Consider the following 25,113-nt stretch of genomic DNA (forward strand, 5'->3'; position numbering starts at 1 on the left):
AAATAAATAATAAAAATAAAAAAAATAAAACTTACAGTACAGTGTAAAAAAAAAAAAAACTGAGGGACTGAAGAGCCACCTGAGCTTCATGTGGGGAACTGTCAGGATCTGCAAGGAACATGGCTGCGGTGACATCTGAGCCATGCCCATCTCTTTCCAACATTGGTACAGAACAAGTTAAAGAAGCCCTCCTTCCCCTGGGACTTCCAAACTAACCACACATGGAGCAGACACTTCACGTCAGCCTTTGGCAAAGTCTGAAGCAGCAAGCCAGGGTTTCATGACTGGGGCTGTGGGCAGAGCAGGGGGCTGGCAGTAAGAACAGGGGAGGTTTTATCCTCCTGGTGGCACCCATGGGGGCCTCCTGGAGGAGGCAGGGTTTGTCCTACTACTGGTTGTGATTGGCTGAGCAGTAGACAGACATACCACCTAGACAGCAGGGAGAGCCAGCAGAAGGATTTTGTGTGGCCCAAGCTGAGAAGTGAGGGACGGTGTGTGATCCAAGCTGTAATGGACCTGAGGATCTGTGCCCTGGCTGAGGACACAGGAGAGGTTCTGGGAGGCTTCCTGGCCACTTGTGGGAAAATTTTGCCTGATAAGGAGACAGGGAGGAGATCTGGAGATACTGGCAAGCTTCCAGTCTCAAATGCTCCTGGGTCTTCCCCTCCCTACCTCGCCAAGGCCCCAAACACACAGTGAGCTCTGATGGGAAGGGGTTGGATCATCTCCAGGAACCATCGCTAGGATACTTGATGCCATCAGAGCTTTGCGTCTCTTCAAATGAAGTTATGATGCTTATTTTCATGTAAAATCTTTGTATTCAAAAATCGACTTCTATCAAAGCAGAACTGCCCACAGAGGCCTCCAATGAGTGACACTTGGTTTGAGATCAGGAGATATCTATTAAAAGGACCTCCACATTTTACACAAGCCTAAAGAGAAAATAGAATTAAGAATGTTTCTAATAGGATGGGTGGTGGTGGCACACACCTTTAATCCCATTACTTGGGAGGCAGAGGCAGATGCATCTCTGAGTTTGAGGCCAGCCTGGTCTACAGAGCAAATCCCCGTACAGCCAGGGCTACACAGAGAAACCCTGTGCCAAAAAAAAAAAAAAAAAAAAAAAAAAAAAAAAGTTTGTAACAAGTTTCTCAGGTCAGAAAGGGCTAATGACAAAAATGGCTCTGCAAAGCTGCCTGGACGAGACAGGCTTTGTGCTTCTCCCATCACTGAAGGCATTTATTTGCATGAGAAATTGATTTCTCCAAGGTTGGGGATTGTTAGGTTCTGCAGCCACCACCTCCAATCTGTGGCCAGCCAGGGCTGTCAGTGGAACTGCAGCAGAACGAGGCAGTAAACAGACGTCTTCAGGTGCCAAGGGGCGGCTCGAGCAGATGGACGCAACAACAAGGCCACCCAGCAAATGCCCATCCTAACTCAGGATGCAGGAGGACGGGGATGGAACACAGCACTCGGTAAAAGATGGCCCGAGAAACCCCAATGGCAGCTCAATAGTAAAATATGGTAAATCTCTGCCTTCCAATTTATCTGGGTATGTTCAGTCTTGCAAATTAAATTTCACCACCTGCTAACGACTGTTCTCTCTCTCCTTTCCACTTTGGCTTAAATGTTGCTTCATTATGAATTAATAATATTTATACCATATGCTGGGTTGAACCAAGTGCCCTTCGCAGGAGCGTGCCGAAACACATATTCCCAGCACGGTGCACACCCCTCGCAAAGTTCCCACACAGATGCCCCAAGTGAAACTTGGCTTTCACATCTACTACCCACTCTGTTTCTCTCCACGTTCCTTGAAAAGACCTAGAAGAAAATAACCCACGGTCCGCTTGGATTTATTTTCGGTGTCCATCTCTCAGAACTCGCAGCACAGATCAGCAGTTTTCGAGCGAATTATGCTAATGCCCGCCCATCCTCTTCCACTCTTCTCTTGCTCCGCGAATGAGAAATAAGGAACTGTCATTCTCCCGTCTAGACACTCTAACCAGACTCCAGTCATTTCCTCAGCAGCCGAGTGTCGTCAGGCAGCACGTATCATCACTGTGAACTGAGCTCTGCTGTTTAGTTTTTTATTTTTTGGAAATTTTATTTTCTAACAATTGCCAGGATGTGGAGGCTTCCTTTGAGAGAGATGGGTCTGTATTAGCTCCTGTCAACGGGTCACTAGTGGGGCTGGGAGACATCATGGAACTCATGGAGGACACTTCCCCAGTGTCCTCATTGTCCACTGAATGCAGCTAAACAGTCAACAGTTGGCCCCAGCCAGGCTCCTTCCCAGGACACTCGCTGCTTCTGATCCCAGGTCTCTGTTTGAATTAAAGGGACATATTTTCCCTCTTCCTCCCTTTCCCTTTTACTTCCCTTTTATTGTCTGGAGATATTAATATGCTTCATAATAGATAGCTGTAGGGTTTTTCCCTCTGAGAGGCATAACATGTTAAAATGTTCTAGAATAGATGTAGAAGGAGCCCACTGTCCCCTTTAACATTAACTCCTTAGTGACTTTGAAACGGTCCCTTCTGTGACCATTCCTTCCCAGAAATCGTGTGCGATTCTTCTCCACAGCCTTGAAAACCGTGGATGTTCTAAACCACAGCCACCTCTTTCCTCCCCTCACAAATATTTAGTGATTTGCCCCCCACCCCTTTTCTAAAATAAATATGGATATTTGCCTTTTACCTTACAGAAACCTCTGGAGGGAAGAAAAGCATCTCTTTTTTCACCACAAAGAAGGATGAACATAAAAGAAATTCTATAAATAGGATTTTGTAGAGTGTAAAAAGTTGGTCCCTAAATTTCCCAAGAGACGTAGGCAGTTAGAGGAAATGGATGATGGTTTCAAAGCTTCCCCCACGCTCAGGCTCCTAATGAACTTCAGTGATTTGTGATCTCTCCCGTCATATGTACTCAGATTATTTCCATTCCGAAAAAAAAGAGAAACAACAAGAAACACAAAAGTCATCACTTTCAGCCGATTCTTCATCACTAGGCAAGGCTTTGATTGTTGTCAGCTTCTTCTCCACATGTGCCCAGCACGGAGCGCCAGTGCCAGGGCCTTGTCTGGTGGGTAGCCTCGGTCACCTCAGACAAACAATAAGAACTTCTATGGCATGCTCAGAATCACGCAGCAAAACCCAAGGTCCACTTCTTTTCTAGAAAATGTCTAGCCTCTCCCATACCCTGTTTTTCAGAATGCTCTTTCACCTAAGATCTTCCCTTTCCACCTGTTCATTGAGGGAGCTGGTCCCAGGGCATGAGGGGAGGTTGTGTTCCATGACTGGAACGACCTGGCCATCACACGCCATCTCCTGCACAGCTCTGAGAGCTGTGCCACCCGTCACTGGGCCCTGAATACGGGTACCCACCATGACAGGAGATGAGCTCTGTATTCAGTGGCTATATGAATCAAAAGTGTTATTCCAAATATTTGATGTTAGCTTCTATTTGAGCTAAATAGAGCTAAATAGACTCTATTTGAGCCCTAAGAATGTCTGGTAGCCAAAGGACGAACCCAGAAGCCCCTGCCTTCATGGGCTCCTAGTTATCTCCCAGAAACCCCTGTCCCAAAACTTCCCAGCAGGTGTCCAGCCCTTAGGCCACTAGACTGAGAGTTTGTATCTTGATCCTAGGCTCCTTCTTGGACCTCCAGCTGGACCACCTCCCTTTGTCTCCAAGGGGAGATGGGTTCAGTTTTGAGCCGTGTGACCTTCAGCATGTCCTGACCCCCCTCTGTGCCTCATCTTTCCCCCACTGAAATGTGACTGGGACCCCTCCCTCATAGGTGCTTACAAGGGCTCTGAGACCTTGGGAAGGATATGGTGCCCAAGAAAGACCTACAGAATCCAAACATCTTTAAGCATTTCCTGCCTCCTGCAGCAGACACGGATGGTCCTCCTCTCTCATAACAGACACCAGAATCAACTGTATCTGGCAGTATTGCTGGGGAGAATGAGTTACCTTGGAAAGGGGATAAAGGGAGAATTCTCCCTGGTAAATTACGGCTTCTACTAAGGTTTGACACTTCTATTTTCTTCCTGTCAGGAAAAAAAAAATAACTATATACCAGTGGTCAGTTCAGTTTCCGGTTTTATCCTTCATTAACCCATGGAGCAAGCCAGGCAGCTCTCCGTCCTCCCAGGGAACAGGTAGTCCTAGAACACTGATGCAGAAAGGGCTGTGGCTTTTCCTAACGAAGCCTTGGGTATCAGCAGCGTCCACCGACAGCATGACTTGAGAGACTACTGTCCCTAGCAGAATCCACCAGGGATAGCATCTTCGTGACCGGCAACATGAAAAGCTCAGTGCCCACTGACTCAGTCACTAGGCGCTGACTTGCTTTGAAGTCTGCCACGGTGCCTTGTGATTGAAATATGGAACGGGATGTGAATTGTTGGTCTGGAAAATGCAGATGGGTGGGAAGAGAGGAGGGGAGGGAGGGGCAAGCAAGTGTGCCAGGGCAGAAGGTGCAGGGACCTCATCTAGGCACTGTGCTGGGCATACTCACAACCACCATGGTTAAGGAGCGGACCTGAATCTAGATAGGGGCCTCTAGGTGGCAATCATACTTGTCAATCAAAACCTCACCTGTCTGGCACCTACGGGAACTATTCACACAATGAACAATGACAAATGGCCGTCAGAGAAGCACTTTGTCATCCACTGGGGTATGGATGAGATGCATTGGAACTGTCCGGAAGTGTCGGAGTAGCTCTGACAGAGCCTAGAGTCCAGCCTTCAGGATTCTTAGGAAATCCCACCTCCCAGAGCAATCGTGTCCAGAGGGCGGTGGGAGAGGTGGACAAGCCAACGGCTGGCCTAGGCTCTCTTGTCCTAGGTTTCATTACCTCAAAAGGACAGTGAAAGTTTGGACCTGTAGCCTGAGAGAGAAAACTGGAGAACAAGAAGAAATGAGGACTAAGGCGTGCCATGAGCCTCCCAGGTACCCGGCAGCACACAGGTGCCCACAGACGCTCACTGCCTCCCTCGGCAGCCATGTGGGCAGGTGGGACCTTCATCTCAGAGATCGAGAAACAAAGGTGTGTGGAGAGATTTAAGAAAACTACCCACAATCAAGCATCTAAATGCTGTTTACCCACTTCTCCAGACCAAATAAAAGAGTGGAGGGGATGGGGCTCCGAACGCCCCCTCCGTGGCTGAGGCAGAGCGCTGCTGCTGACATCAGATATATGTCCCGTTCTTTGGTGCCCCTGCACACAGCAGAAGGAGCATCAGAACATCCACCCTCTCCTGGCTCCAGATGACCAGTAACGAACACTCAGCATGGTGCAGAAGGCTCTCCAGTGACTTGGGGCCAACCTGTGCCAAAAAAGAACATGGCTCTGCCTCCGTTTTCCACTCTGCTTGTCTGGGCCTGTGTGTGAGGATTCGGGGGTTGTATAAAGCCATCAGTGTGACAAAGTAAGAGAGGTGAAGTAGAGACACATCAGGCTTCTTGTCTACATGTTCAGCCTCAGGGACTCCTCTGGTAAGATCCAGGAGGAACAGCTCCCAGACCACAGTGATGACTTCAGTCACTTCAGTGGTGAGCTGTCGTTGCCAGTCCATGTGACCGTGACACAGTAAGCTGCCTGTAGTGACAGGAGAGGGCAGTACTCATATTCTGAAACAGTAAGAAGATGAACACACACAAAAAGTATTTCCTGACGATGGAGTTCCTTGGGTTGTGGTGTGGCTCAGCTGGTAAAATACTTGCCTACCATGGATGAGGCTCTGGGTTCCATCCCCAGGACCACTTTAGAAACCAGATGTGGTAGTGCGCACCTGTAATCCCAGCACTTGGGGGTGGAGACAGGAGGATCATCCTCAGCCATATAGTGAGTTTGAGGCCAGCCTGGGCTATGAGACCCTATTGCAATAATAATAGTAGTAATAATGATACTAAGAAAGAGAAAGAGAGAACCTTGCCTCCCTTTGAGAGCGGGCAGGGTCTTTGGGACTGTATGAGGTGCAGCAGACACAATGAAAACACTAAAGGCTGGAAAAGTGAGTGGCTTGCGTGGGTTCTCAGTAGCAGAGGCAGGATTTGCTCAATGATGGCTGTCTCCACAGCCTTGCTCTCAGCAGCTCCACTTGTTAGTGCTCACTAAAGCCATAGTCTCCAACCCCCAGTTCCCACGCACAACCTTCTCACCACTGTTCCTCTGCTGATCGCCAAGAATTCTGGGGAGAAAAACATGGCCTGAGCAAAGACATGGTCTCCATTCGAGCAGCTCCTGTGGCTTGAACAACAGAAGCTGACTTCTCACAGTCTGGAAGCTGGAGGCCAGGGCCACAGCCCTGCCAGAGAGGGGACTGCTGAAAGCTTGCCCCGGCTTTTGCAGCTGCTTTCTCTGTGCTGAGGAGCAGGGAAACCGGCCAGCTCTCCTCCCCTTAGTGTCTTCATACAAGGACACCAATAAGTCTGCTAGGGCCCCACCCACATGACCTCCAAAGATCCACACCCCCCCCCGTGTGTTTCAAGGGGGCACAAATGTTCAGTCTCATAGGCTTGAATGAAAAGGGGCCAGAAGTTTGTACTGTAGAATAACACGTCTTCTCCCCTGTCGTGGCAGGAACTGCAAGCTGAGTAGCAGCAGCCTGTCCATGGCTGCAGTGGACATCCTCTACATTGACATCACAAGGAGGTGGAACTCCGTGGCCCTCGACCAGCGGGACTCAGGTACTCACATCCCATGGTGCCCTTGCACGACAGGTGTGGGGGGGTCTGCACAGCTCCGGGCCTTTATATTGTGGAAGGGAGAGGGAAGGAGAATTGAGTAGAATTTAAAGCCTGAGGCACTGTCTGCTACCAAGGCTGTGTAACCCCTCCCAGATTCCAGTCCCACCAGAAGTTTCACTGCCCCACTACACCCCACCAACACCCCACCCCATCCCCCTCTGAGGCTCTGATTTGATCACTTCTGGAGGTAGACTGCTGTTCATTTCTTTGTTTGTGGCCCTGCAGACACTTGTTGAGAACACAGTGGTTAGGCCTTCAGTAGACTAGAGAGCTTGGCTCTTGCCTGGAAAGAATGTTGTGGACTTGAGACACATGAGAAATGACGCTAACATAGTGAGGGTGGGGGTGAACGAGAATGGGGGTGTTCCTCCTCGCAGGAGGACACAGAAGACCTCTTGAGGAAGAACCCACTGGATAAATGAGTGGCTAGGGTGAGGATGGACCTGAGCAGGAATGCGGGCCTGCCTACACAGGAACACGTGGAAAAAGCCATTGAGCTCAGGCTACCCCAACTAGCTCCAATAGAGGAAAGTGAAGCAGGCAAGGAGATAGGATTATGGCAAACTTTAGATGCCACACAAAGGCCTTAACTACAGTAGCCGCTGCTTTGTTCTTTCCTTGTTTCCTTGTTGATCCTTCTGCTAGGAGACTCTACCTTTGAGTGGACGAGTTTCCCATCTCTCTAATAACCATAAAGGACATTTGATCAGCTCATCACAAAACCACCAAGATCCTCTCATTATGTCCCTGTGACCCGGCACTGAGGGGTTTAGGGGCCTCATTTCACCGTCACCTGTGGCTCTGGTGACCCAGGTACACACAGGCACCATCCTCCCGCCCTCACACACACACAAAGAACACACCTGCCAGGGCGTCTTGCTCCTCCTGTGAGTGGGCAGAGAAGACTTGAAGTCAGAAGCTGAAAGATCTAGATGAGAAGTGGCTATGGTCTCTTGCCGACATCAGCCAGAAATCATGTCGCCCCCTACCCTGGAGCTTCTCATCCGTGTATGTGTGTATGTTTTCTAAATGGCCCTGAAGGCACATACATCAGTGGCTACTAATGCCTTTGGGGTCACTGCCAACTGTTCAGGGTGGTTAACCTTATTAGTGGATTCTTTCCTGTCTTACTGCTGGGGGAGACTCTCAGGAGAGGCTATGTGACCACTGGTGTCAAACCCTTCACCAATGTGGGCTAGAAATGTCAACCACAAGGACACAGCTAACCCACCCCGCAAAGCGCTGGCACTCAGAAATCATTTGAGGTTAGCTGCATATTTGATAACAATACCACTTGTTGGCTGTTGCCTGTATGCCGAGCACGGCCACAAGCTTTTCATGGGTGGCACTGGCTGCCATTCCAGGGATAGGCCTGACCGTGTCCATTGTTCAGAAGAGGAAATTGAGTCTCAGAAGGAAAATGGCTCAAGGCTTCCTGTCTGGGTCACTTCCTCCTACCCACTGTCGGGGTGCTGGTAAGATGGCTGCTTGCTGCTCCGCTTAGTTCCAAAGTGAAAGTCAGGCAATGCTAGCAGCCATTGAGCCAACAAGGTGAGCATACATCTTCAGCTGGCAGGGCCTTCCAGCCTCCCTGGAAGGAGGAGGGCGCACCTGCAGGACATGCAGGCAGGATAATTATCATCTCGAGGACTAAGGGAGCCCATTTGACAGTTGCACTGTGTCACATTCTGCTGACATTCTCAGAAAGAGAAGAACTGCTTGGTCCACGAGCTGAACGCTGGGTGTCATGGCAGGATCCTGTGGAGGGGGCCAGATGAGTGGGTGGGGGTGCAATGGAATTATTAAATATTGAAATTGATCACGAGTCACAGTGGGAAGCTATTTATCATGTTCTATTGCTGCCAGCCAGCATTGCCATCTGGCCCATTGTTCATCCCCAATAGCTTCGCTTGTTTTGCTTGCTACTAAAATCGCTCCCCGTAAGCAGAATCCATGGGGGAGGGGAGCTTGCACAATATCAGCTCCACAAAGACCTTCTGGGGTCCAACAGGGTCTCTCTACTTTGCTGACCAAACCAAGAAAATGAGAAATCCATTTACCACCAGTGAAGCTGGGGATGGGAACCCCTGAAATTCTGCATCCATCTGCGGCCGGAACTTTTAGAGACGTCTTCATGCGGCCATTTACTGTGGCTTATTCTCACAGCTTTGTTATGCGAGATCACACCTCATTTCACAGGTTCCAAGAGCAAAGGGGACTTGTTTACAGTCTCATAGCCAATGAGTGGCAAAGGCCAGATTTGAACTCAGGACTCAGCTGCCTGGCCCCAGCTACTGTCTCTAACATAGACGTACACCAGACGATGTCTGTTCCCTGTACAGCTGGGGAGGGGACAGGGCTTGTGTGACAGAACTCAGGTGATGCACAGGTTGGCAGGTGTGCTAACAGCAACACTGTGTGTCTCAAAGAGCTGGGAGAAAGGATTGCAGCACCTCACGACAGAGAAATAACGGTACTTTAGATGATGTATATGCTAATCAGCCGGATGTGATGTCACATGTGCTTACATGGACTGACCCTCACACTGTGTTTCATAAATGCGTGTAAATATCTTATATCAAGATCATTTTACATATCAAGATCATCTGAAAGATCACTTCACTCAGTACAGAAACCCACCGGGGCACAACTGGAGTACGTGGGCTGTGGATGTCTTGTCCAAGTCGCGTCCCCCACCCTCGTCTTCGGAGCTTATTTTCCTGTTTGCATTGTTGTAGAGGAAAACGGCAGGGGTTGGTGGCCTAGGAATGGAAGCCGTTCTGTGGGGACGGAGACCCTGTTATCCCAGCTGCCAACGAGGTCACTGTTGAGTCCTTCTCAGGGTTGGCCCAGTCATGTGTCCGTCTCCCCACTGGTCACCGTGCCCCTCCTCCCCGCAGGAACGGCCTTACCCGGGCCGTTCAAGATGCTCGCAGAGAGCAGAGAAATCTGCGCCTGGGTGTGGTTCTTGCTTTTGGCATGAAGCAGCAGAAATACCAGAGAGTCCTTCTGTCCCTCCTTCCTCCCCCCAAGTCTCTCCCTCCCTCCTCTTCTCTCCCTTCTTCCCATCTGTCCACCTCTTTGCTTCTTTCCTCTTCCTTTTCTAGTATGGATCCAAGTGATTGATCTTCAGGCCTCCATTCCAGTGAGTCTGTGTATGTCTGTATCTGTCCAAGTGTGTGTCTGTCTGTGTCTCTGTGGCTGTCTATGTGTCCCAACTACTATTTAATAAGTTGACAAACTGAAATTAAAGTTACCACATACTCGAAGCAGGGAATTCTAAGTGGGAAAGTCACAGCCTGCAGAAGCAATGGCCTCACTGGCAAGGCCTTACTCCCACCCCCGAATGCCCAGTGCGATTCACCCAGTGATGCGGGACTGCCGTCCACCCCAGCAGCAGCAGAGTCAAAGCACCACGGGACCCTCCCTTTCCCCAGCGCCTGTGCTCTGGAGAAAGGGTGATCCAGACACCCCTGTGGGCGAGAGCACGTGGACAAAGGCAGCCTATGACCAGGGACTTTCCTACTGACGTGGAGAAAACCAGCGCAGAGAACATGGGTTAGTAAAAGGTCAAAAGTTGTGAGAAAAAGTACCCGCACTAGGGATGTAATAACTCAGGGGCATCGTCTCAGCAGCCTTGGTCCTGACTGTGAGCTTCGCTTCCTGTTGGGCCACCGCTGTGGAGCTGACTTGAGTGTCCTCGGATACTGAGTGGCTTCCACCACGTCCCTGCCCAGGTGCCAGCGCCCGTGTGCAGGTGCGTGTTGTGTGTCTGGGGAGAGGGTGTGTGCACACGGACGTGAATGTGGAGAGCGAGGGATAACCTCCGCTGCCATTCCTCCGGTAGCATCCAATTGATTTTCAAAATGGGGTCTCTCGTTTGCCTGGATCCCACCGAGTAGGCCAGGCGAGCGGGCCCAGTGCCCAGGGATCCACCAATCTTCTCTCCCCGGCACTAGGACCACAAGTCTATGGCACCAAACCTGCGAGCTGCTCGTTTGAGACCGTGCTCGCAAAGCCAGCATTTCACCCACTACGCTCTCACTCCTGCCCTGCAATTAGGTATTTTCAGTTATGGAACGAGCGCCCAGAAGACTCAACCAAAACAAAAGCCAGACTTCACAGCAACAGCCTCTCGGGTGTGGCTCCCCGGTTCAGCCTGTTCCCCTCCACCGTGGAGCCCTTGTCTGTCCCCCGGATAATCTCTCACGATGTCAGGTCTGCTCAGGAGCTTGGAAGAACTCAACAAACACATCCCACTCTCCAGCACACCAGTGTAATTGTCATTTTTTTCCCCAAAATTAAGGATTTTCATTTCCATCCTTAGAATTTCCAGCCCAACACAAAAGTCTAAATGAGGCTGTTATCAGCAAAACTGGAATGCTACCGCCTTCTTCTGGGCCGGAACCAAATGAGGAATCGAATCTGTCTGTGTGCGGAGATGCCGTGATTTCAGTAAATGGTACTCACAACTTCTTATCGCCTCAGACTTTGCTCGGCCTGCCCATCTCTGTGGGAGAAATGAGGACAGCATCCTGATCAGGCAACAAAGTGTCCTTGTCGTTGGTGCCGCAGTCACCTGCACGGGGCCCCTGGCCCAGCAGCAGGGCATCACCCTCTAACGCATCGGACACTGGGGGACTCTGTTTCCTTTGCAGCCAGGCGCTTTCCTGTTTGAGAAGAAAGCTATGCCAGGTCTGGCAGCACACACCTGGAATCCCAGGCTGGCAGGAAACTAGTCTGTGCTTTCCAGGGAGGCTCAGTCTCAACAAAAGGGAGAAGAATAAAAAACAAAGGGGGCTTAAAGTTTCTTCTCAGGACCCAGAGAGGGAAATCGAAGACTACATAGTTTAATATCTGATTAGACTAGGCACCCTTCCACCAAATGAAAATGTCATCTCTTTGCTGGGCCCCTGAGCTACGAGTCCCCTCCTCTGCAGTCCTGGTTGTGGGTGGCTATCTTCTTCCCTTTTTAGATTTATTTGTTTTGATATTCATATGTGTATGAATGTTCTGTGTGCGTATATGTACGTTTACCATGTCTGTGCATGGTATCTGTATCTGCAGAGGTCAGAAGAGGGAGTTAGAGCCCCGGAGACTGGAGAGAATTTGAGATGGTCATAAGTCACCATGTGGGTACTTTTAATCTTTGAATCACCTCGTCAGCCCTTGAGTGACACTGGACTCTAGCTTCAGACAAATGAGGGATCCGGATATGCTGTGTTTAATAACTTGCCTGCTAGGTGGTCTGGAGCAAACTGCCTGGCTTCCTTCAAGCCCCCTGCCCATCATCTGTGAGGTGACCGTGATCCTGGTGCCTGTCTCCAAAACTGGTAGGGAGGGAAGCTGCCAACAGGATCTGCCACTGTGCTCAGAAAACTAACCTGCTGCCATTGTGATCCAGGGTTGTTCTAGGGACCCCGGAGGATGGGTAAGAAGAAAGATTTCCTCCCAGTCTGGTCAGAAGGGTGGGACATGGATACGATGGGCTTTTTCAGTGCCTGACCACCCCAGGCCTCTCACTACATTCTGTCAGCTGAGGAACTGGCAGGGCCTTAGGATACAATGTGCGCCAACTCATTGGAAATCATCTTTCAACTCCTTGCGGTGGCAGGGTCACCATTTCACGTGTGGGAAGGTGGTACTCCCTCACTCCAGGCAGAGTGCCAGCCACCTCAGAGTTCTTCACTAAGGTCCTTGCCTCTTGCAGAGATCCCCTCCCCTCATGGCCAAAGCCAGGGCCCTCCTCCTCCTGAAAGTCCTCTTGACAGGCCCAGGCTGGACTGGGACCCCCCTCCTCTGCCAGGCGCACAGCCAGTTCTATAAGGCAGTGCCTGCCATCAGGTTAAACGAACCAGTCCTGCTGTCCTCCTGTCCTGCAGAAGCCCAGTGCTGTGCCTGGCGCGTGGTTGATGTTCCACACATAGGCATGGGGTGGATCAGACCCTGCCAGCAGCCCATCTTGTGGGCGTCTGCAGCTCCCTGCAGTCTCTCACCAGGTTCCCTCAGTCGACTTATGCAAATCATGTGACGCCCATACTTTCTTCAGCTGGAACACGCTCCTGCTGAAGCGTATTTAGTCGATGATGTACTGAAATGTTTAAAAGTACTTCTACTTGGCATGCTTAGCAAGGCCTCCCTTATGCATATACATGGCTGCCCCACCCCAGGCAGGAAGCACGCAGAACCTCCTGGAGGTGCCCTGGGGCTGTCCACCTTATGAAGGTGCCCTGGGACTGTCCACCTTCTGAAGGTGCCCTGGGGCTGTCCACTTTCTTCAGCTCTCAAGTGACCTCAGAGTTAGATGGGTCTCTCTGGGGGGAAGCCCTATCTATACACGTACAAAATAGCCACTGTTTTTAATAAAAGCAAGGGCCAGGAGAATACCAGCCTGTCTTCCCCCAGCCATGATGTGGGCCTTCAGGGCCTGCAGGACACAGGCTACACTGTGAAGACCCTCACCTCACCTCAGGGTGCCACTCTGACCCACTCTGGGCTTCCTGGTCCTCAGTCACCAGGCAAAAGAGAACACGGACTCAGCTGCACCAGCCCTGGGCAGAGGGAGAGAGCTGGCTGCTCCCTGGCCTCTGTGCCTTGCCCCCACAGCTTTATGGCTCCCACAGCTTGTGGGAGCTGCCACAGCAACAGTGCTGAGTATCATGGGACAAGCCAGCAGTGGAGTCAGGCTCTGAGAGGAATCTCCTCTCCTCTGGGGCCTCAGCAGCCTCTGAGAAACACAGGGCCTTTGACATCCACCTTGGGTTGGTGGTATCAAGATTTATAAGGAAGCATACACCCAGCTCCGATGTGGCTCCTTTTGCCTTTTCCCAGCCAACCAGCAAAGATGACCTGATGTGGGTGTGCTTTGTAATTGATGAGATGGAGTCCTAGCTGTCAGCTCAGAACTCCCAATCCCAGAAGGCTCCATCTTATTCACGGTTCCATTTCCAGCGGAGGAAACTAAAGTTTGCAGAGGTTGAGAGTAAAGAGACCACGCACATGGGCCACTGAGGACAGAGACCACTCACACGGGCCACTGAGGACAGACCACGCACACGGGCCACTGAGGACAGACCACGCACATGGGCCATTGAGGACAGAGGCCACTCACACGGGCCACTGAGGACAGACCACGCACACGGGCCACTGAGGACAGACCACGCACATGGGCCATTGAGGACAAAGGCCACTCACACGGGCCACTGAGGACAGACCACGCACATGGGCCATTGAGGACAGAGACCACGCACACGGGCCATTGAGGACAAAGGCCACTCACACGGGCCATTGAGGACAGAGACCACACACACGGGACATCGAGGACAGAGACCTCGCACACGGGACATCGAGGACAGAGGGACCATGTCTGGTTGACAGTCTGATCTCTGGTCTTGGCGTAGGTAGTGGAGACGATGACAGGCTGTGCAGGAAGCCCCGCCTCATCTGTCACTTGCCACCCCAGAGGAGCCATGGAATGTTTGCATGGTTTACAGTGATGAAAACACTCTGGGTGCACCCAACCGTGCTGTGGGCCGGGGTCCCTCTTTTCTCTCAAAGATGGAGAAGGACCAGACAGCCAAGGTGCCACCTCCATGGACACCCAGCAGGAGACCCCTAGGTCTCTGCTGCAGACCATGTCCTAACCTGATCACACGAGACCAGCACAATGTGAACCAGTTATCAACACCCAACATGAGCCAGATTCTAGAAGCACAGAGCAGACAGCACACACTCCCTCCCTTCCCTTGTACACAGTCACCCTAGAAGTGAGCAAGTACTATTCTGTTATTGGGACAGTCCATATTACTCTCTGTGTTGCATATTCTGTGAGGTTTTTTAAAATGATTTTATTGTTATATTTTTAATTCTTATTTTTTAAATTGTATTGTATAGGTGTTTTTCTACATATATGTCTATGCACCACTTGTCCCCATGGAGGACAAGTCCCCATGGAGGCCAGAAGAGATTATCAGATGCCCTAGAACTGGAGTTACAGACAGTTGTGAGCTGCCTCACAACCACAGTTGTGGTTGCTGGGAATTAAACCTGGTCCCAGTGCTTTTAACCGCTGAGCCGTCTCTCCAGCCCACTTTCTATGACTTTTAACAACTGAATAAGGATCTGTAGATATCAGCTCTGCAATACTCAAGAAAGCTTTACTGCCCCAAGCCTCTCTATGCCCCATTCACCTCCCCTACACACACACACACACTCACACACATGCACACACGCACACTCATGCCTGCACACTCATGCACACTCACACTTACACCCGCAGACCCCTGAAAAGCATCATGAGCTTTTGACTCTGTGTAGTCTGCCTTTTCCACAATGCTGTCACTTTGGGGTTGTAGTATGCCTAGCCTTTGAGACTGGCTTTCCCTGCCTTTAAGATACAATATGCCTTTTAGTTCGCTTTTTTTTTTTGTTTTTTTTTTCGAGACAGGGTTTCTCTGTGGCTTTGGAGCCTGTCCTGGAACTAGCTCTGTAGACCAGGCTGGTCTCGAACTCACAGAGATCCGCCTGCCTCTGCCTCCCGAGTGCTGGGATTAAAGGCGTGCGCCACCATCGCCCGGCATTAGTTCGCTTTTTTTAAATCTCTAAATAACCATCCATTAAATGGGCATAATCACAATTTGTAAACATATTTACTTTTTAAAGGATATCTTGATTGCTTCACAGTTTGGTAATGAGAATGAATTAACTATAAATATTCATGTGCAGGTTTTGTGTGGACATAAGTTTTTACACGGGTAGATGAATTCCCATCAATGTAGCTGTTGGACCATATGGTTGTGATGATTAATTTTGGGTGTCAGCCTGACTGGTCAAAGGAATGCCTCGGGAGCTGCTAGAGCATCCATTATAGATGTGTCTGTGAGTCAGTGGATGGAGTGGGAAGATCCACCCTCAGTGTGCCACCCAATCAGCTGGGGACCCAGGAGGAAGGAAATGGGGAGGGGGCTAGCAGCTGCCTCATGACCTGAACCCAGGACCCAAGTAGCAGGAGAAAATCTGCTCCCACAAGTTGTCCTCTGACCTCCACGTTCATATGATGGCACACATGTACCCGCACACACACACACACACACACACACACACACACACAATTAAATAATTGTAATTTTTAAAGGCGGGGGGGGGGGGAAACTCTCCCTTTGGTTCTTACTCTCTTACATCAGAGCCCCAGCCTCCCTGGGTTTTGGACTCCTGGCCTTACACTACTTTGCTCCGCAAGTTCTCTGGCCCTTGGCTTCAGAGTGAGAGTTTGTATACCATTTCTCTAGTTCTGAGGCCTGAGCCTCAGACCCTGCACCCAGGGGCTCCAGCTTCAGACAGTCAGATGTGGGACGCCTTTGCCTCCATAAGTGCATAACCAATACCCCTAGTAAGTCCCCTCTCCGCTATCTAGATTAACCTACTGTCTATTATCCATCCGTCCATCCGTCTGTCTGTCTCGGGACTGCCTTCCCATTGTCAACACTTAGAATAGTCAGAGGACTTTTGTTCCTTTGCTTAACCTTCTTAGTGGATATGCAGTGGTACCTACCTCACTGTTGTAATTTGAAATTCAGTATACATTATACATTTTTAATATTGAACATATTTTCATATGCTTCTTTGATATATATATATATCAAATATATATATATATATTCCTAGGGGAGGCATCATTCAGATCTTTGGTCCTTTTCTAAAATTTGAATTATTTTCTTATTGTTGCATTTTAAGGCAGTTTTTGGCCATGTGTATTTTGCAAATGTTTTCCATCTATCATCTCTTGACTTTCCTTTTCTACCCTCTCCCATGCTGGAGTTTGTGCTCGGGTCTTGGGTATGTTGGGCAAGGGCTTGTCTACTGAGCTATACCCCAACACCACTTTTAAAATAATATGTTGGCAGGATGGAAGCTTTTCATTTTAATAAAGTCCAACTTTCCTCTTTTTTTCTTTAATAGATTTTGCTCTTGAATTTGTAGCAAAAATTTCAGAGACAAACATAAAGTCACCTAGATTTTTTTTTCATTTCTCTGTGAAGTGACGTATTGCTATTTGAAAAATGTGCTTATTAGCTAAGCATGTTATAAACTAGGTTAGTGATTAATTTTTAAATTTTAAAACAGTTGGGCATGGTATCACACACCATGTGTGTAAGGAGGAAGAGGGGGAGGAAGAGAGGGAGGAAGAGGGGAAGGAGGGGGAGAATGATGGAGAGGAAGAAGGGGAAGGCAAGGGGGAAGAGGAGGGGAAGAAGGAAGAATAGGGGGAGGAGGAAGGGGAGGAAGAGGAAGCAAGAGGGGGAGGAAGAGGAGAAGAAAAGGAGAAAAACTGGAGAAGAATTGGTGTGCCAAAAGAAGAGAGAAAATGTCCGTATAAAATGTTCTGTTTAAAACCAAAGGAAGCAGATTTCAAGATTTCAAAAGAGAAGAAAGATCACAGGCAATAAATAGGAAGCAGTTACAACCATAATAGATATTAATCAATTATATCAGCCATGGCTCTAACATAAAAGCCTCAGCTTTGTCAATTAATTTGCAGAACCTGTTGAGAAGATTTAAAAAAAAAATCAAGTTAGGTGTAATGGCATGCACCTTTAGTCCCAGCACTTGGGAGGCAGAGGCAGGAGGATCTCTGAGTTCCAGAACAGCCAGAGCTAGATAGTGAGACTCTGCCGATAGATAGATGATAGATAGATAGATAGATAGATAGATAGATAGATAGATAGATAGATAGATAGATAGATAGATAGAGATAGATAGACAGACCAATAGGACTTAACTCTATGCTATTTAGGGAAACCCCTTTTAAACATTAAAAACACGTGTAACGAGAAAGAGAGGGAAGCCGGTCATTTCCTGTGATGGAACAGGTGCTTTTGGAGCAGACGCGGGAGCTAGGGAAACCACCAGGGACAAAGGTGGGTGGTTAGCAAAGGTAGCAGTTTTCCAGCCACACGTAAAAATGCTTAGCATGATGCAGCTGTCGGCAGTGGAGAGGGCGTCCGCAGCTATTGTGGGAGCCTCAGCATCCCCACCGGCAGCCGACAGACTAGCCGGTCGGGAAGCAGGTCAGGATACAGGTGCACCGAACAGCACGTCCGTTTGTGTCTCACAGGCGTCACACAGTAAGACACATGTCCTTCTCTGTCCTCAGGATAGTCACCAAACTGAGTGTGCTCTAAGCCCTAAAACATCCGTTAACATTTATTTTTTATTTTGATTTTTTTGTAAGACTGGGGTGTTGAATCCAGGGCCTGCTTCCTACTCAATAGACAAGTCCTCCTGCTGAGCTGCCTCTCCACCCTGTTTTGTTTGGTTTTGTTGAGAAGAACTCTCATTAAACCGCCCAGACTGGACTTGAAGCCTCCCTGGAGCTGGGATCACCTTCAGGCCTGACCACTTTAAGTAGAGAGTAAGATAAACTGCTCGCAGACCATAAGAGAATTAAACCAAAGTAAGAGCAGAGAGAGCTGACACTAAGCAGCACGTGTCTAAGCAATCTGAGTTCCTTCTACGTTCTAGAAGGTTCTAACATAACAGGATTATTTCTGCTTTAAACATCGAGGAGAACTCACCAGAAAGTGCGCTGGGGCCTGGAGCCTTCAGGGAGGCTCTGGATTTTTTAGTGAATTTCTCTAAGAGATAACAGGCTCATCAGATTATGGGTTTTCCTTATGTAAATTTTGGTAAATTCTATCTTTGTAGAAACTGCTCTGTTTCATTTGAATTACCAGATTTACATTGTTACCCCAATACTGTCCCTGGGGGCGGGAAGAACATCTCCGGCGCAGTCATCAGGACTCTCTGGTTTCTGATACTGGTAATGTGTAATTAGTAGTTAATGATTTCCTTTTACTCCTCAGTTAGGCTGGCTAGAGGTTTATAAATTTTATTGATTTTTTTTTCCTCCAAGGATAAGCTTTTCTGTTTCATTGATTTTTCTCTATCAATTTTCTGCCTAATTTTCATTGATCTATTTCCTGATTTTCACCATTTCTTTTGCCATTTTGAATCTGCTCTTTTTCCTGTTTCCTGAAATGAAAACTTTTCCCTCTAAGACAAGGTGTCTATGCAGCCCTGACTGGCTTGGCCCCAGACCCCCAGAGATTCCCATGCCTCTTTCCTGAGTCCTGGGCCAGCATGAAAACTTCTTGCTGAATCCTCGTATCTGATGCTGGAAATCTGGCTAACCACATCGCTGCTTTCACGGCGTCCCACACATTTCAGCAAGTTAGTTCTGTTTCCATTTTCATTCCGTTCAAAATATTTTTACCTTCCTCCTGGGTCCTTGTTTCTGGGAGTTTTATATTTATCTTGCCTAGGCCCTGGATGTGCTGGATGTGCTGTTGGAGCCAGAGGCCTGTGTTTCCTCTCCTTTCTTTGGTTTTTTTTTCCCCTCCCCTCATTGTCTTGGTTTCTCTAAAAAACTCCTTCTTGAACTGAGCCTGATCATCCTCCACTGTGTGCTGGGCTGGGGTGCTGTCTTAGTCACGGTTCCTATTGCTGCAGTGAAACACCATGACCAACCTGGTGGCTTACACTTCTAGATCATAGTCCATCCCTGAAGGAAGTCAGGGCAAGAACTCAAACAGGACGGAACCTGGAGGCAGGAACCTGGAGGCAGGAGCTGATGCAGAGGCCTTGGAGGGTGCTGCTTACTTGCTTGCTCCTCATGTTTTGCTCAGCCTTCTTTCTTTCTCTCTCTCATTCATTTTTTTTTTTTTTTTTTTTTTAGTTTTTCGAGACAGGGTTTCTCTGTGGTTTTGGAGCCTGTCCTGGAACTAGCTCTTTCTCGAACTCACAGAATCCTTATAGAACCCAGGACCACCAGGCCAGGGATGCCATTACCCACAATGGACTCGGTCCTCCCCCATCAATCACTAGTTAAGAAAGTGCTCCAGGCTTGCCTACAGTCGGATCTTATGGAGACATTTTTCTCAGCTGAGGCTCCCTCTCTCCAGTGACTCTAGCTGTGTCAAGCAGACATAAAACTAGCCAGGACAGGTGCCACGGAGGAAGAGCTCTGTAAGAGCCTGAGCTTACAGAGGGCCAGAGTTCACAACCAAGGCTTTCCAAGGGCATCTCAGCCCTGGTTTCTTCCCTCTGGGTGGACAGGCCGGCTGGAGTTAGTGCGGTCAGCTCTCTAATTGCCTGCCCCAGGTGCCTGGGGCATTTGCCTTTGTTAGGGACGAAGGTCTAGATATTTTCAGTTTCTTCCCTTGCAGCCTTGCCAGAAAGGGGGTTGGGGGAGGTCTTCTGCCAGTCTGCATCTTGAGAAGCCTCTGGGGCTCTTGGGGCTTCATCCATGAATGTGTGACCACCACCACCCGCCCCAGACTTGCTCGCACCAGCTCCCATCAGCCAGCCGGTACCATGAATGCGTCTCTCTTGTCATAGGCTCTGGTGTCTCTGTCCCTCCTTGACTCTCTCCTTGTTGGGTAGCTTGAATCTCCAGTTTCCTGCGTGGCAGTTGGTTCCATGATCTCTCAATTCGCCTCTGAACTCAAGAAAAGTCATTGCTTTTCAGTTTGTTCTGCCTGGAGTGAGATTTTGAGTTCCATACGTGTTGGAACTAAAACTGGGAAGGCCTCCATAAGCATGTAACATTTGCCCACCGCCTCTGTAAGGTGCGCTTTCGAACCCAGATCCGAGGAGAAAGCTGAGCTTCCGAGAAGTGGTATGCCCAAGGTGGCCCAGCACGTGAGCAGCAGAGCGACTTTCTTCAGAATCTAATGTCATGTGAGAGTCGGTCCATCCCAGTGACAAGTCTCCCAGAGACATTTCTCCATGGAGGCTCTTCGGAGACTTTCTGTGGACTCTTGGGGATGTGAGAGTCAACAGTCATCTAGTAAGTCCAGCCATCCAGGCTGGGTCGGAAAATATCTCCTCCTGACAGACCAAGACCATCCAGCAAAGCGCTCAGCATCAGGGCCTCTTTTCTAAGGTGCACAGAGAGTCATAGGGCTTAAAACTAGTACTCCAAGTCCCCCAGGAGTGTGAGCATGTCTCGTCACACTGAGGGTAGGAAGCTGACACCAGCATCTAGCAGGCAGAATCCGAGGGCGCTACCAAGCTCCCATGATGCCCTGGGCAGCCCCAGCAAAGAATTACTCATCTCCAAATGCCAATAGCAACAACAGTTCCCCCTTGGGCTTCCCTAAAGACAACCACTGGAGCTCTCCAAAGTGCCCTGTGCCCCACCATGGGTACCTGTCACAGTGCCATTCAAGTAAGGGCGAGGGAAAGTATCTTGAGCCTGGGGGTGTTGGCAGCGGTGGCCTCCTGGGAAGACTGCACACAACTGCTGGGGGAGACCTGACATCACCTAGGTGCTTCTTGGTAGCTGTGGGCGTCTCTGCCCCTGCTTTTCCTGCTGCTGCAAAGGGAGGAGGGAACCTTATGTAATCACAGCCTCATAGAACCTTCTGTCATTTTGGCACCTGGGGCTGGGAAACCCTCCCTCCTAAAATCCCACAGGGCCGTGTTTTTTTTCTGTTACAAGCAAGCCCTACAGGTTGTTAGCTACCTGCCAACAGCAGAGTAAAGCTGGAACCTATACCCTTTAGAGGCATCGTTGCCGACCTGTCTCCACCCTCTGCAACTCCACCCCCACTCCCACGGTGTCCCCCTGGCCTGGGCATCATTATCACAGTATGCTGGTGTCCTGTGTCGTGCCCCCCCCCCCCCGTCTCTACCCCTCTGCCCTGAAGTTCAGTGGTCATCCCTGGTATCTCTCCAGCACACGTTCCTCCTCTCTCCACCAGCTACAGGTGCCTTCTGCCGGATCCTGGCTCTCATTTGGGGCCAGGGGCTTAGCCCAGTGGAATCATCTAGAAAGAATGGGTGACTGAATGTCCACACAAGCAGGGGTGTTCTGATTCTCAGAGCCATGGCTTCCCAGCCCCACAGGGACTTCCTGGTGCTCATCTGGCTCTCTGTTGATTCCTGTGCTAGTGAGGTCTTGAGGTAGTCACTTGCAGCTCCACCCAGCTGTGTGCTGAGGTGGCAAAATCCTAACCAAGCTCCAGGTTCTCCCTAACTTCCCTGTGCCCTGGCCCTAACCAGCTCCGGGACAGCACTCCTCCCTGGCAAGGTGTATTTTTTTTATTTGTTTTTTTTTTCCCCTGATTTCCGTGCACTAATGAAATTACCCTCCCTCTCTAAAGAAGGCAATTTGCATGTTAATGTTTTGGGTAATTCTGTGCAGCTCCAATGCCCCCAGGGCTGCAATTTCTCTCTGACAAAGTGACAAAAATAAACTCCCGCATAAAAGAGCTTTTCTCCTCCCTCTCATCTGCGCACTAATGTGACTCCTAACGCGAGTCAAGTTGAAACCCACTCCTCTGCCTCCTTTCACCTCTCGAAGTGACAGGCAGACTCTGAAGAGTGCCTGGGGCCCTTGAGGACAGGGCTGGGTCCCCTTGTGAGTGGGTAGCACCCCCACGGCCCACCTCCTCACCCTCAGGCCGAACCTTTAAGTCTCTCTAAAGTCTAGAAGGTGCAACTAAGTAAGGCCAATACTGCCCATCTTGGAAAGTGGGGGGTCACCCGAGGGTGTCCTGCAAGGTCCCTCCAGGCTTGAGTCCCTCTGGTGACTTAAAGACAAGAGAGGGGGCAGCTAATTCATGGGTATCCTCCCCAGGCCAGACACATGGCTTACCCCCTCTCCCCCTCCCCCCACCTCCCCACCAACCAGGGTAAAAGCTGAGGTTCCCAGTGTACAACAAACCAGCCCAGACCACCACACAGCTCACCTGAGGCCCAGACCACCACATAGCTCACCTGAGGCACTTCCTGCCTTCACACACAGTGACTGATAGCCACTCTGGATTCTTCCTGGCCCTAGTAGGAAGTTGGGCTGTGTACTGCACCTTGCCGGTGTTGCTCCTTGTCTGGAGCAGAGGCAGACACTTAACAGAAAAACATCCTGTAATTAAGGCATATTTGACAATCTCTAAAGGAAAATAAATTTCAGTGAGAGTAACAGACAGTAAATTCCCTTAGGAGGTAGGCCAGGTCAGTCAGTAGATACAGAGATACAAGGGGTCACCAGGAGAGATGCAGAAAAGGACGTGGCCGCCAGAGGGAGTGCTGGAGACCAGGGTGTTCTGGAGACCTTGCTAGGCCGAGCATCTGGAGAAGGGGTAAGGGCTTGGGGACCGTTCTTGCAGACCCTCCAGAGGATGTGGAGCATGGGTCTATCTCAGAGTTTTAGTCCGGGGAATACAGGTGGTGCTGGAGGCCATGGGACAGGTGAAGTTGTTGTACAGGACCCAACCATGACAAGCTCAATAGAGGCCTGGGTCTCAGTAGTTTTCCCTAAGGTGATACCTGGTTGCAAGAAAGACCACAGACTGAGACCACCCAGGCACCACCCAGGAACAGACCATCCAAAGGAAATTTCTGACGTTCCAACCTTTGTAGATAGGGTCACCTGCCAGCACACACCCATCGCTTTTCACCAGGACACCCCTAGACAATTGTCAGCCAATCAGAGGTCCTGAACCTTAGAAATCACCCCCACCTTTGCTACTATAAAAACCCAACTCTAACAGAGCTCAGGCTCTCTGATCATTCCAATACATTGGACACACGGAGAAACCAAATTTGCAAACTTGTGTAAGAATAAAGGGTCTTTGCTTTTACATACAGGACTCGGTTGCCTGGTTGGTTTTGGGGGTGAGTGGGACTCTGTGATCTGGGCATAACAGTTGCAGGAGCCCCAGGCCCGGCAGGTAAAGAGCAGGCCTGTGTAAGTGTTTGGGGGACAGGCGAGGAGGCTGTGGGAGGGAAGTTTCAAAACTGACCCCAGGCTTCTGGCTCCCGGCAAGTAGGCAGGTGGAGGTGCCATTATCTTTGTAAGGTTGGGAAGTCTGAACCAAGACCCGTCTTCAACAGATTCTTTGAGATGCTAATGAGGCATCCCAGAGGCAAAGCCCTGTGGCCTGCCGATAAGGACTGGGAAAAATTAGACAGCGTGGTTGCCTCACTGTAGGTATTTAAAGCTCGGGTTCGGAATGACTGGGAGGAGGATGAAAGAGGGGCAGTCCGGTGAGAGGACTCAGGACCACGGGGAAATCAGAGTGGCCCCTGGGGTGGGGGTGGGGGGGATGCAGGGGAAACTGAGCTGCTGTGCGGACGGAAGGGGCCGAGTCCTTCCAAAAGTCCCACTAGACCCCAGTGACCCTGAGCTGAGCGAGAAGGAAGAGCTGCAGAGCTGTGCCTCTGGGGACCGGTCTGCACCTGTGAGGTCTGCCTGCGTGGGGCAGGTGGGTGCCAAGGCTGGCTGAGAAGACCGCTGGAGTAGCCTCTAAAGAGACAGGCTTCTAAGCACATGCCTTTCTTCTCTTTGCTGCCCCAACTGCCCCAAGGCCTCTTGGCAGGCCCTGTGACACCCAAGAAAGCCCTTTCATAGCATTTTGCATGACCTAGCTTCTCACTATAAAAGTCTCCCCCAGAGTGTGTAGTTGGGCCGGTAGAGCTTGCCTGGCATGCATGGAGCTCTGGGTTTGATCCCCGGCACCGCAGGGCGGAACATGCCTGTAATCTCAGCTCTTGATAGGTGGGACCTGAGGAGCAGAAGGGCAAGGATCAGCAGCAAGTTCAAGTACAGTTTGGGCTACACGAGACCTTGTCTCTAAATAAATAAAAAGATCACAGCCTGGAGGTGGTGTCACATGCCTTTAATCCCAGCACTCAGGAAGCAGAGGCAGGAGGATCTCTTTGAGTTTGAGGCCAGCCTGCTCTACAAAGCGAGCTCTAGGACAGATGGGATTGTTTCATAGAGAAACCCTGTCTCAAAAAACCAAAATAATAATAATGATAATAATAATAATAAATAAATAAATAAATAAATTAATAAATAAATAAATAAATAAATAAAAAGGTCTTCCTGTGCAGTATTCCTGCTGTTCTCCCAACCCAGGAGACTTTGGCAGGTGCTACCCATGTGACCCAGCAGTCTCTCCTTGAAGAAAGGCATTGCTCCTACAAGCATGGCTGATAGGTGTGCAGAGATGTTCACTGCAGCATCACACAACCGAAGGGGCCTTAAAGCTCATGGCACATACACTAGAAACTTGTGTGCAGTCTGAAAAGCTGAGTAGAAGTGTGTATGCAGATACAGGGAGGCAGAAGACATGGTTGAAGAGAACGGTGCATGGTCAGTGTGGCGGCCCAGGCTTGGGATCGGAACACTCGGGAGCCTGAAGCAGGAAATGGGAGTGAAACCTGCCTGGGCCACTTAGTAAAAAGCCCATAAAGAAAGAAAGAGAAAGAAAAAAGGAGGGGTCGCGGCGGCACGCAGTCGCGGCGGCACGCAGTCGCGGCGGCACGCAGTCGCGGCGGCACGCAGT

At 49.9% G+C, this 25,113-nt stretch overlaps 1 protein-coding gene across 1 annotated transcript in view; it reads left to right on the plus strand.

Annotated features, from left to right (window-relative positions):
* Ttll11 (tubulin tyrosine ligase like 11) overlaps window positions 1-25,113 on the plus strand; it is a 244,069-nt gene that overhangs the window by 196,472 nt on the left and 22,484 nt on the right. The window contains exon 10 of the mRNA XM_026778629.1: window positions 6,594-6,700. Within this exon, the coding sequence (XP_026634430.1) occupies window positions 6,594-6,700 (107 nt within the window). The remainder of the gene's footprint in view (window positions 1-6,593; window positions 6,701-25,113) is intronic.

This window comes from Microtus ochrogaster, chromosome 4, assembly GCF_000317375.1.
Source record: "Microtus ochrogaster isolate Prairie Vole_2 chromosome 4, MicOch1.0, whole genome shotgun sequence".
NCBI lineage: Eukaryota > Metazoa > Chordata > Mammalia > Rodentia > Cricetidae > Microtus > Microtus ochrogaster.